The 12,790-nt window shown below is 38.8% G+C and overlaps 1 protein-coding gene across 5 annotated transcripts in view; it reads left to right on the forward strand.

Moving 5' to 3' along the window:
- Positions 1-12,790, forward strand: part of LRBA (LPS responsive beige-like anchor protein) — a 748,625-nt gene that overhangs the window by 252,081 nt on the left and 483,754 nt on the right. For all 5 annotated transcript variants that reach the window (XM_040251453.1, XM_040251452.1, XM_040251455.1 and 2 more), the window contains exon 35: positions 10,479-10,543. In XM_040251453.1, the coding sequence (XP_040107387.1) occupies positions 10,479-10,543 (65 nt within the window). The remainder of the gene's footprint in view (positions 1-10,478; positions 10,544-12,790) is intronic.

Below are 12,790 nucleotides of genomic sequence, written 5' to 3' on the forward strand. Positions count from 1 at the left end.
GGAATGAAAGCTGACCTTTTCCAGTCCTGTGGCCACTGCTGAGTTTTCCAAATTTGCTGGCATATTGAGTGCAGCACTTTCACAGCATCATCCTTCAGGATTTGAAATAGCTCAACTGGAATTCCATCACCTCCAATAGCTTTGTTTGTAGTGATGCTTTCTAAGGCCCACTTGACTTCACATTCCAAGATGTCTGACTCTAGGTGAGTGATCACCCCATCGTGGTTATCTGGGTTGTGAAGATCTGTTTTGTATAGTTGTTCTGTGTATTCTTGCCACCTCTTCTTAATATCTTCTGCTTCAGTTAGGTCCCTACCATTTCTTTCCTTTATCAAGCCCATCTTTACATGAAATGTTCCCTTGTTATCTCTAATTTTCTTGAAGAGATCTCTAGTCTTTCTCATTCTATTGTTTTCCTCTATTTCTTTGCATTGATTGCTGAAGAAGGCTTTCTTACCTCTCCTTCCTATTCTTTGGAACTCTGCAGGGTATATCTTTCCTTTTCCCCTTTGCTTTTCACTTCCCTTCTTTTCACAGCTATTTGTATGGCCTCCTCAGACAACCATCTTGCTTTTTTGCATTTCTTTTTCTTGGGGATGGTCTTGATTCCTGTCTTCTGTACAATGTCATGAACCTCCATCCATAGTTCATGAGGCACTCTGTCTATCAGATCTAGTCCCTTAAATATATTTCTCGCTTCCACTGTATAGTCATAAGGGATTTGATTTAGGTCATACCTGAATGGTCTAGTAATTTTCTCCACTTTCTTCAAATTCAGTTTATTCAACTATGTTGAATAATAGTGGCAAAAGTGTAGACCCTTGTCTTGTTCCTGATTTTTAGGGGGAATACTTTCAGTTTTTCACCATTGAGAATAATGTTTACTGTAGGCTTATCATATATGGCCTTTACTATGTTGAGGTAGGTTCCTTCTGTGCCTGCTTTCTGGAGAGTTTTTATCATAAATGGGTGTTGAATTTTGTGAAGGCCTTTTTCTACAACTATTGAGATTATCATATGGTTTTTATCTTTCAATTTGTTAATATGGTGTATCACATTGATCGATTTGCATATATTCATGAATCCTTGCATCCCTAGAATAAACCCAGCTTGATCATGGTGTGTGAGCTTTTTGATGTGTTTCTGAATTTTGTTTGCTAAAATTTTCTTGAGGATTTTTTCATCTATGTTCATCAGTGATATTGACTGGTAGTCTTTTTTGTGTTGTGTTTGTCTGGTTTTGGTATCAGGGTGATGGTGGGCGCATACAATGAATCTGAAAGTGTTTCTTCCTCTGCAATTTTTTGAAAGAATTTTAGAAAGATAGGCCTTAGCTCTTCTCTAAATGTTTGATAGAATTCTCCTGTGAAGCCATTTGGTCCTGGGCTTTTGTTTTTTGGGAGATGTTTTAAAACCACAGCTTCAGTTTCAGTGCTTGTAACTGGTTGTTCATAATTTCTGTTTCTTCCTGGTTCAGTCTTGAAGATTGAACTCTTCTCAGAATTTGTCCATTTCTTCCAGGTTATCTGTTTTGTTGCCATATAGTTCTTCGTAATCATTTCTTGTAATCCTTTGTATTTCTGCATTGTCTGCTGTAACCTCTCCTTTTTCATTTCTAATTTTGTTGATTTGATTCTTCTCTTTTTTTCTTGATGAGTCTGGCTAAAGGTTTGTCAATTTTTTTAACTTCTCAAAGAACCAGGTTTTAGTTTTATTAATCTTTACTACTGTTTCTTTCATTTCTTTTTCATTTATTTCTGATTAGATCTTTATGATTTCTTTCCTTCTACTAATTTTTGTATTTTTTTGTTCTCCTTTTTCCAGTTATTTTAGATATAAAGTTAGGTTGTCTATTTGATGTTTTTATTGTTTCTTGAGGTAGGATTGTATTGCTATAAACTTCCCTCTTAGAACTGCTTTTGCTGGATCCCATAGGTTTTGAATTGTTGTGTTTTCATTGTCATTTGTTTCTAGAAATTTTTTGATTTCCCTTTTGATTTCTTCAGTATCCTGTTGATTATTTAGATATGTGTTGTTTAATCTCCATGTGTTTGTGTTTCTTACAGTTTTTTTCTTTTAATTGATATCTAGTCTGATAGCGTTGTGGTTGGAGAAGATGCTTGATATGATTGCAGTTTTCTTAAATTTACTGAGGTTTGATTTGTGATCCAAGATGTGGTCTATTCTGGAGAATGTTCCGTGTGCACTTGAGAAGAAGGTGTATTGTTCTCCATTTGGATGGAATGTCTTGAAGATATCAGTGAGATCCATCTCATCTGTTATTTAAGACTTGTGTTTCCTTATTAATTTTGTGTTTTGATTATCTGTCCATTGGTGTGAGTGGGGCGTTAAAGTCTCCTACTATTATTGTGTTACTTTGAGTTTCTCCTTCTATGTCTGTTAGTGTTTGTCTTATGTATTGAGGTGCTCCTATGTTGGGTGCATAGATATTTGCGATTGTTATGTCTTCCTCTTGGACTGATCCCTTGACCATTAGGTAGTGTCCTTCCTTATCTTTATTTTAACGTCTGTTTTGTCTGACATGAAGATTACTACTCCAGCTCTCTTTTGCTTCTTATTTGCATGGAATATCTTTTTCCACCCTCTCACTTTCAGTCTGTATGTCTCTCTTTTGTGGTTGTTGTCTAGGTGAGGCGTCCTGCGCAGGGTGCTACTGGTGGTTGGGTGATGGTGGATCCTATATGCAGGTGGTTTCCTTTGTGTGAGTTCTCACTATTGGATATTCCCTACGGTTAGTTCTCTGGTAATCTAGGGTCTTGGAGACAGGGCTCCCATTCCAAAGGCTCAGGTCTTAATCTCTGGTCAGGAATGAAGATTCCACAAGTAGTTTATTATGGCATTTAGTGAGATTAAAGCAAATATCCAGCAGCGAGAAACCAGTGATGAACCCCAGACAAATGGCAGCAACAAAATCAGGCGAATAATAATCACACACACATACACCCTTGAGCAGAGTCAGAAGAGTCCAAAAATGAGGTGCAGTAGATTGACCTGGTGAACAAAGGAAATAAAAACTGCATTTCCCAGTTAAGAACAAAACTAAGTGAAGCACAACCTGGAAAACAAAACTAAACCAAGATGCCAAATGGGGGATAAAAAATGAAAACAAACTAACAAATAGGTTGAGATGAAAGGAAAGAATAGATGTGTAAAGTTCAACCGAGGTAGATGAAGAAGATTTATATACATTAAAGATTAACTGCAAGTTGAAAGGAACAGTAGGAAAGGCAAACAAAGGAATAAATGTAGAAAAAAATAATAGATTTTTAAAAATTAAAATTATAAAAAAGAGAAAAATACGGAAGACTGAAGAAAAAAGGAAAACTCCACAGAACTGCAGTATCCTAATGTAGAGGCAGAGGTTTCTAACAACAGTCAAAAGTGTGACCGAATATACACATATACATATACTCTCATAAGCAAAATCGAAACAGTCCAACAAAAATAAAGTACAATAGATTGACCTGGTGAATGAAGGAAACCAAAAATTGTATGTACCAGAACAAAACTAATTGAAGCACAAACTGGAAAACAAAACTAAAGCAAGGTGCCAATTGAGGAATAAAGCAATGAAAATAAAACTAACAAATATGTTGAGAGGAAAGGAGAGAAAGAAAAGAAAGAATATATAGGCCAAGTTAAATAGAGGTAGATAAAGAAGGTTTATATATGGTAAAGATTAACTGGAAGGGGAAAAGAATTGTAGGAAAAGCAAACTAAGGAATAAATAGAAAAAATAATAATAGGTTTAAAAAATAAAAAATTAAAAAAAGAGGAAAATTCTACAGAACTGCAAAAGCCCAATGTAGAAGCAGAGGTTTATGACAACAATAACAAATGTGACTGAGGAAAAAAAAAAGCTCAGAGGCTTAATTGGATTTCTTAGTGCCAATAAAATCGACAGCTGCAACAAGAGGGGGGGAAAAAAAGAAAAAAAACTGCAGAACAAGTTAAAAGATAAGAATAATCAATGTTTTTCTTGAGTCACTGCTGTGAGAGTCCTTTCCCTCCCTGGGAGTCAGTCCACCTCACCTCCCTAGGACGCCCTCCAACACTGTGCTGATCTCTGGACCTGCTGTGGGGGCAGCTCAGATTCTAATCTGATCCTACTCCTGTGTGCTCTTGCCTCCCATGCCCACAGCTATCAGAGCTAGTGTGTTTTCTTTTGTGGGAGCTCTCAATGGCCTTTTTTATTTTCTATAGACACAGAGTCTGCTTAGTTGATCATGTGGATTTAATCTGCAGCTTGTGCAGCTGGTGGGGAGGTTTTGGTCTTCTTCCTTAACCACACTGCCCCTGGGTTTCAGTTGTGGTTTTATTTCCACCTCTACATGTGGGTTGTCTGCTGGGGTTTAGCTTCTGAGGCTGCCCTGGAGGGCTTGGGTTTACCCCCCCGTGAGGGCCAGGTGTGGAGGTGGTGCAGCTGCTTGGGGTCACAGGGGTTCTGGCAGCACCAGGTACTCAGGGGGGTTGGCGGCTAAGGTAACAGGAAATACAGAGCTCTAGAAGGGGATGGCAACCAGTATAGGCCAGTATGCTCCAGTATTCTTGCCTGGAGAAAACCTGCTCTCTGACAGAGAAGCCTGGCAGGCCACAGTCTACAGGGTCGCAAAGAGTCAGACACAACCAAAGCAACTCTGTGGATAGACATGAGGCTATTTTTGCCTGTGGTAGCTCTGCCCCGGTGAGAGTGAAGGTGTTGCAGCTGCCTGGCTTGCAGGGACCGTGGTGGCGCCAAGTGTGCAGGGACATGGACTGCCTCTGCCTCAGGAGTTATGGCCCTAGCAGAGTCTTTTTTCGGAGAGGGCAATGGCACTCAGTACTCCACTCCACTGCACTCCACAGCACCCCACTCCAGTACCCTTGCCTGGAAAATCCCACGGACAGAGGAGCCTGGTAGGCTGTAGTCCATGCGGTCGCTAAGAGTCGGACACGGCTGAGTGACTTCACTTTCACTTTTTACTTTCATGCATTAGAGAAGGAAATGGGAACCCACTCCAGTGTTCTTGCCTGGAGAATCCCAGGGATGGGGGAGCCTAGTGGGCTGCCATCTCTGGGGTCACACAGAGTCGGACACGACTGAAGCGACTTAGCAGCAGCAGCAGAGTCTTTTTTTGAGCCTCTTGTACCTGGTGATCAGAGGGCCCCTTTAGCCAGTCTTTCCCAGTAGCTTCACCCGTTGAGGTACTTAGAGGGCTCCTTTGCCTGGGGTCCTTCTTCTGTTGTTTGGCTTGTCAGGCACATAGAGGGGCCCCCCGGGACTGGGGTCCTGCTCTGAAGATTGGCGCGTCAGGCACTTAAAGGGACACCCTGGGTGGGTCCTACTCCGTATTTTGGTGTGTCAGTCACTGAAAGATGCACCCTGGCTGGGTCCTGCTCTGTTGTTCAGTACGCCAGGCATTTGATGGACCAGCCTCTCTACTGCTCAGCTGCCCATGCTGGCCTGTGGGGAGAGAGGCTTTGGTGATGGCACCACTCCCTAGCGTTACTCAGCAGTATGGCCTTGCTTCCATGGCTGCCTGCTTTCCTCCACCAGCATTCCCCACCACGATCTCCTCCCTGACATCCCCTCAATCCGTCCCTCCGAAGTCAACAGCAGCCCTCTCCCTGGGATTGCTTCATAATCCCTTATCCCCAGCTCCCAGCCACTGCCCCTTCCACGAGACTAGTGTTCGTGTCCGTGGTATGTATGGCTGCAAGGACTGTCTGACTCTCATTCCATTTAGGCTGCCACAGGTCAGCTGTTTCACTCTCAGCCTTAAATGTTTCCCCTCTGACTCAGACAGTTGCCCCGATGTGGGGATCAGACCCCTGCTTGTTTCCCCACCCACTGAGGCCAGGTCCAGTCCTGCTAACACTCCTGTTTTCCCCCCTAGTTCCTTCGTCCTGCCGAGGTTTGTGTGGTTCTGCATGGTGTTTCCCGCTGGTCAGGTCCTCCTGTCGGCTCTCAGCTGGTGTTGTGCGTGCACTTCTGTGTCTGAGGGTGTGTTCCGGATGTATCTGTGGAGAGGGATGTGCTCCGCGTCCACCTCCTCCGCCTCCGTCTTGTTCTCCCTGTGCTGTTTCTCCTTACTGTTGTCCCCTTTTTATTGTCTTTGTCCTTATTTTTCCCTCTGTTTAACCAAATGCGCTCATTTTATACCTTTTCTATTTTGAGAGTAAAAGATAGTTCAGTGATTTTCTAGCCCACTAGAATAACAATTTGATACTACATTTTGTGTCAATATTGATGGTTTGACCAGAAAAGATTGTATCATGAAGTCTATGTAGTTGATTCTTATTCATCTGTAGTCTTGATTTTAGTTGCTTTAGAACATGCTAATGTTTGGCAATTAGGCATTTAGAATTTAGGCAAATTCATGTGCTGTATTCAGGACACTAAAATATATTGTAGGAGGTTCTCAAATTTATAGGAAACTGTTAAGTTCACTTTAAGGAATTTAGTTATATTAAAATAATATTACAAATTATGGCACATTTATTGGTGCCCTTTCCTCTATTTATTTGTTAATGTTAGGGAGTCACAGAAGTAGTTTAGTTAATGGAGTCTTTTATTCCCCATCCCAAGTTTGGTGGTAGACTTTTACCACCGAAAACACATGTTTGAGAATTGGTGTAACTCTGTTTAATAGATTTCACTAATATACATTATCCTGTTGTTGTTGTTATTGTATGACTAAGAGCATTACTAAGCTAAGAGTATATTTTAGTAAAAATTGACTAGTCACCAGTTGTGGCCCTAGGAAGTGATAGTCAATTAAATACAGCTTAGAACAGGTATGAAATTATTGACTCCGTTGTGTTTTGAGTCCTTCCTCTCCAAAGTGCTGAAATGTGTTTTAAAATTACTTAGTTGCATTAGTGGTTGGATTTGAGGCTTTTAACATGTTTTTCATCATTACCTCTGGGAGAAGAATAACCAAGACCTTTAAATGTATGGTGCATTTTACATCACTATGTAATTATAAATATTATGATGAAATATTGAAATGATCATGAAAGATGATAACCATTAAGCTTTTCTTTCAGCTGTTAAAGCTCACTAAAAGTTATATTGAGCTGTGGTTTATGAAATTGTTTTGACTAACACCTTCTTTAATAATTGTCTTAGAAGTGGAGAAAAATGCTTTAGGAGAGCATGAATCTTCTTTTCAGTTTTTAGATTGTAGATGGTGTTTTAGTATGGAGAAAATTTGTTGGCTTTGACTATCACCTGGGTATATTTATTTATTTTTTTTAATTTTCCTTTTCTCATGGGCTGCAGGTTTTTTTTACCTGAGTTACGAGTTCGTATCAGTATGTACTTACGTACCTGGTGTGTCATAGTTTATTAAGTGTTAGATAATTTATAATTAGGAGTGAATTATAAACAAAATTCTGATATCTTTGAGAATTGTGAGGTTTTATAACTACTCAAAGTGTAGATAAGAATTTGTATTTTCACTTCATTTCTCATTTTGTCTAAATTTTTTCAGTTGTTGGAAAAGTTTTATTCCAGGTGAATAGATAGCCCTTTCCACAAGTAAACTAATAGGAGTTTATAGATGATGATTGGGAAAACAAGAATCCAAGTGTATTAGCAGTCATAAATATGTTTCTGAGCTTTTGTAAGAAAAATTGGACTCTTCCAATTCTGTGTATATCCTCATGTCTAATTTGTTTTTAATTTAAAAGGAAAAAAAATAGTTTGACATACTTGAGTTCATAAATTTTTTAAACGATAATTTTTTATGGTTATACTAACTTTAACTAGTTTTCTATTGGACCTAAACCATGCTGTTTGAAATCTTTGTGACATTTGAATGAGACACTTTCTGCTTTTACATTATAAGTAAAAGTCGATCTGTATTACGTAAGTGTAAATAAAACGATGGTTACCTGTATGCTGAAAATTTGTGTCTCTCCACTGTTACCTGTTTTTTTCATGTGGAGTTGGAGTTTTGTATGACTTACAAAAATCCCTACCTGTTGCAGTTTTAAATCAGACAAAACAGATTTGAGGAAAGTGATAGGTACTTTTAAAAACAAAATGTCTGGTCTAGAGAATTATATATGGGGTAATCTCTTGCCTTTCTTCCTAATTCCTTTTTTTCTAGCAAGAAGAGTAACTATTTTCTTTTCAGTATATTTAGCTTCCTTTTTGAAAATTTTTCTCTCAAGTAAATGATGTATAGGAAAATGCAGTTAATTTAAGATTTTACCTCCGTATGCTCAGGTGCTGTGTCAGATTTTCACGTGGTTGCTGCGAGTGCTCTGTTGGGTGTTTAAGAGCTGAGGAGTGAGCATGTGCTTCTGTTCTTGACAGGAGCGTCCCTTAAGACGTTACCATCCCTTCTGATTCCCTGCTATCTATCAGCAGATGTCACAGCCCTGTTTCCCTCATCCCCTCAAAGCCTCAACTGCTTGTACGTCTTTCTGTAATTTTCTGCGTTTTCCGAGGGCCTGAGTTCCTCTGAGGCTGTTTTGAGCCCGCCTACCATTTGATCTGTCCCTCTGCTCTCCCTGCGCGTTACTTTAGGTCCGCTGTAGGAGCTTTAGGTCCGCTGCTTGAGCCTTGGTGCCTCCCTGTGCTCAGGCTCGGAAGTGAGGTGTGGGTTTCTGGGCCAGGGTCAAAAACTTACCTGCAGTTTCTGCTTTTTTCTCTCTTCTCCCTATTTCTGAGAAGAGTGGAGGGTCTGACACATCTTCTTCTCTCAGAGATTTATTTCTTCTTGGGGTTTGGTTGCTTTCCTTTGTACTAACTGTTTACTTCATTTTGCTGGAAAGAAAAAGATTTTAGGTTAGATGGGCATTCTGTTTATCCTTCACTTGGTTTACCTCAGTGAAATAAAGATGTTTATTTTGTTGTTTCAGTTGGCTGGCAGTTGTGAATTTTCCTTCTCCAGGGGATCTTCCTAACCCAGGGATCAAACCCAGGCCTCCCGCATGGCGGGCAGATGCTTTATCCTCTGAGCCACCAGGGAACACGGCAGTTGTGAATTTTAAGAGTATATATTGTGGACTTATGAGCCACTAATTTGTAGGTGTTTGTAAGTTACTGAATCATAGAATAATATAGCCTCAAGAATTTTTGAAAGAGTATCAAAGACCTACAGATGTAGAGTGATCTCTCTGTGGACATAGCCTGTTAATGTCATAGTTGATTTGAGAGCATAAATCTCATGACTTCTTGGTCCTTAAGAACACATTACATTTCCTGCTCTTTTCTCAACAACACACTGCTTTATCTTCTTTCTTAGTCTTAGCCCATTACTGTCCTCAAATGTCTAAATGCCTTTGTATCTACTTGTTATCCTGCTGTATATGTTCTGTGGGTATCTTCTTGCTTATGCTATTCATGAAGTAGATCTCTGTAACAAAATTATGGCAAACAGCCATTTCAGTTCTGAGAGCAAGCTCAGGTTTTTCAAAACTTAAAGTAATACAAAATTGGGGATAAAAATGAGAAAGTAGATGAGATAGGATGAAGTTTAGAAAAATTAGAATTTGGCATAATATAGGATATGAAATTACATAGTGTTAAAAACCCTTAAAAAAGGTATTAGATTCAGAAAATGTGAACATTGGTCGTGGTAACAGTGCTAAGGTCCCAGGGTGTCTTGTTTTGGCATTTATAAAAGAACAAAAAAAGATTAGTTGAGTAATATTATGTAGGTGGACTATAAGGCTCCTTAATTTTCAGAAACAAAAGGATTATATATGTCTAGCTGTTTTTAAAAACATGCTCACATGCATGCATGCACTGGCATTTCTCAAATCTGGCTATATTTCAGTTTATGTGGCCCCAGTCCTATTGGATTGTTGCTTATTTTATATCTGTTTTGAGGTAAGGATTAAACATTTTGTCCCCTACATACTCTATTGGTTGATTTCTTTCTATGGCTTTTTAATGGGTGACTTACTCATAAAGAGTATATTAATAAATTTACACCATCATTTGCTAATTCATAGGCTAGTGACTTTTGGTTTTCCATTTTAAAAGTGGTCTAGCCAAATTCATTGATTTTTCTTGTCTCTTTCTCAATCTTTAGTCATCAAATTTTGTAGGACATGTGCTATTTATTAAGTTTATGGAGCTACTTAATTCCATCTGCCCCTCTTTTCTTTCTTAAGGAAACAAAACCAAAACCTTTGTCCTTGGTCGTCTTTGCTGCCTTCTTTCAAACTATTTCAGTGAAATTACTAGGATATAATGGTATAGAACTAAAAGGGCAAGATATGTATAGGTAGGCTCATTTAGTTTATCTAGAATCTAATTGTTGCTGACTTGTTTTGTTTCCATTTTAATGTCAACTATTTATGTGTTCATGGGGCTACTAGGTAGAGAGCATGTTTAACAAAACTTTTCCACGAAGAGCCAAAGTATGTAATTGATATGAGTGATGTTTTTTTATAATTGTTGTTTTAAAGAAATAAGTGAAATTTGTTCAGTTATTGTCTACTATTTTTTTTTTTAGGAGTGGCAGAATTCTATTCAGAAGAATGCAGGCCTTGCTTTTATTGAACTTGTCAATGAAGGAAGGTAATCTATTTTATATCCATTTATATTTTACTTTACAGTCTTGTTCTTTTTTGCTATTTGAACTGATATTTTTGGTATTGATTTTACAGACAGTAATATAGTGAGTTAGAAAATGAAAGTGAAGTCGCTCAGTCGTGTCCCACTCTTTGCGACTGTAGCCTATCAGGCTCCTACATCCATGGGATTTTCCAGGCAAGAGTGCTGGAGTGGATTGCCATTTCCTTCTCCAGGGGATCTTCCCGACCCAGGAATTGAACCTGGGTCTCCCGCATTGCAGGCAGACGCTTTACCGTCGGAGTCAGTTAGATATTAATTATTATAAATACTTCGGTATTTAATCATTTTATTGTTATCTTCATGGTTATGTGCTTCATGGTAAAGTCTGTTCTTTATTTTTCAATAAGTAAGGCTGAGTTTGGCAAAAGTAAACTGATGATTCTATTAGCAGATATAAGGAAAACACATATTTTTCAGACTTTCTCAAATTCTATTATATTTTAGAGCAATAATAAAACTAACATGTCTGTATTATCTCATGTCATGGCTTGGGTATAAGGGAAGAATTATTCAAGGAAAGAAAATTCAGTAATAAGAAAAATGAAGTACAGATATAAAAAGAAAGATACAATGGTGAAAATAGATTTAAGAAAGTGAGAAAATTAAAAGGTAAAAATGAAGAAACGATGAGTGGGCTACATTGTGTCTGTTTTGTGGCATCTGCTTTTGGATTATACAGTGCATGGAATTCTCCAGGCCAGAATACTGAAGTGGGTAGCCATTCCCTTCTCCAGGGAATATTCCCAACTAAGAGATTGAACCCAGGTCTCCCACATTGCAGGCTGATTCTTTACCAGCTGAGCCACCAGGAAAGCCTGGTTTTGGATTAGTTGAACTAAAGACCCAGAGTATAGATTAAAAGGTGTGATTGACTGCTATTAGAAATAGCATTCTGAACATAATTATTGTTTACGAATGTTTCCTTATACTGTTCTGGCTAATACTGAGAAACTGACACCATCACTTACAGGAAAAATTTGAAGTAGGAGCTAGGAATTCAGCCTCTGTCTCGTTAATGTTATAAAAAAGGGAACTGTTCCTTTTTTTGTTAAGTAGGCTGAGGTGAGCTCTAAAAATGGTGCACTATTCACTCGACCCAGAAAACCCCACAGAATCATGCAAATCAAGAGGTTCAAATCTTCGTGTTCATTTGAAGAACACTTGTGAAACTGCCCAGGCCATAAAGGGTATGCATATCTGAAAAGCCACCAAGTATCTGAGGGCGCCACTTTAAAGAAGCAGTGTGTGCCATTCTACCCTTATAACAGTGGAGTTGGTGGGTATGTGCAGGCCAAACAGTGGGGCTGGATGCAGGGTCAGTAGCTCAAAAAGTGTGCTGAATTTTTACTGCACATGCTCAAAAATGCAGAGAGTAATACTGAGCTTAAGGGCTTCGATGTAGATTCTCTGGTCATTGAGCGCATCCCGGTGAACAAAGCCCCCAAGGTGCTGTGCAGCACTTACAGAGCTCATGGTCGGATCAACCGCTGCATGAGCTCTCCTTGCCACACTGAGCTGATCCTTACTGGAAAAGAACAGATTGCTCGTAAACCAGAGGAGGAGGTTGCACAGAAGGAGAGATATCCCAGAAGAACCTGAAGAAACAAAACCTTACGGCCCGGGAATAAATGTCCCAAAAATAAGTGCAAGTAAAAAAAATAAAGGAACTGTTTATTTTATATTAAATGCTACTAAGATTATTGTACTTATCAAATAATTATAGGTGCTCACAGATTAGTACTGAATACAGATAAATAAACCTGCAACCATGTGCTAAATTCTGTGCTAGAAGGTAGGAATGAGAATAAAGGGAAAGACTTCACAGTTCAATATTGAAGAGTTGGGTAAAACCTCCCTAGGAAACATGATTCCTGAGATGTATTTTCAAGGATGAGTTGTGTTAATAAAATAGACTTTGAAAAAGTGGGGATTATGGGTAAATTGGAGAGGACATGTGTGAAAATCATTCTTAATAAAAGGAATATAATATCTGAAGATGCTGTGATGTGGGATGCTATGTGTGGTTGTGTGAATTGTGAGTTGTGTGTGAGTTGGTCATCTGGATCATAAAAGATCTAATGTGGTATATTTGAACTTTCATCTAAAGGCAGTGGGAAGCTTTGAAAGATTTTTAGAAAAGAAGTATGATTGTAATACTTGGATTTTGAAAAAATAACTAGCAGTTATCTG

Source organism: Oryx dammah, unplaced genomic scaffold, assembly GCF_014754425.2.
Source record: "Oryx dammah isolate SB20612 unplaced genomic scaffold, SCBI_Odam_1.1 HiC_scaffold_12, whole genome shotgun sequence".
Lineage (NCBI taxonomy): Eukaryota > Metazoa > Chordata > Mammalia > Artiodactyla > Bovidae > Oryx > Oryx dammah.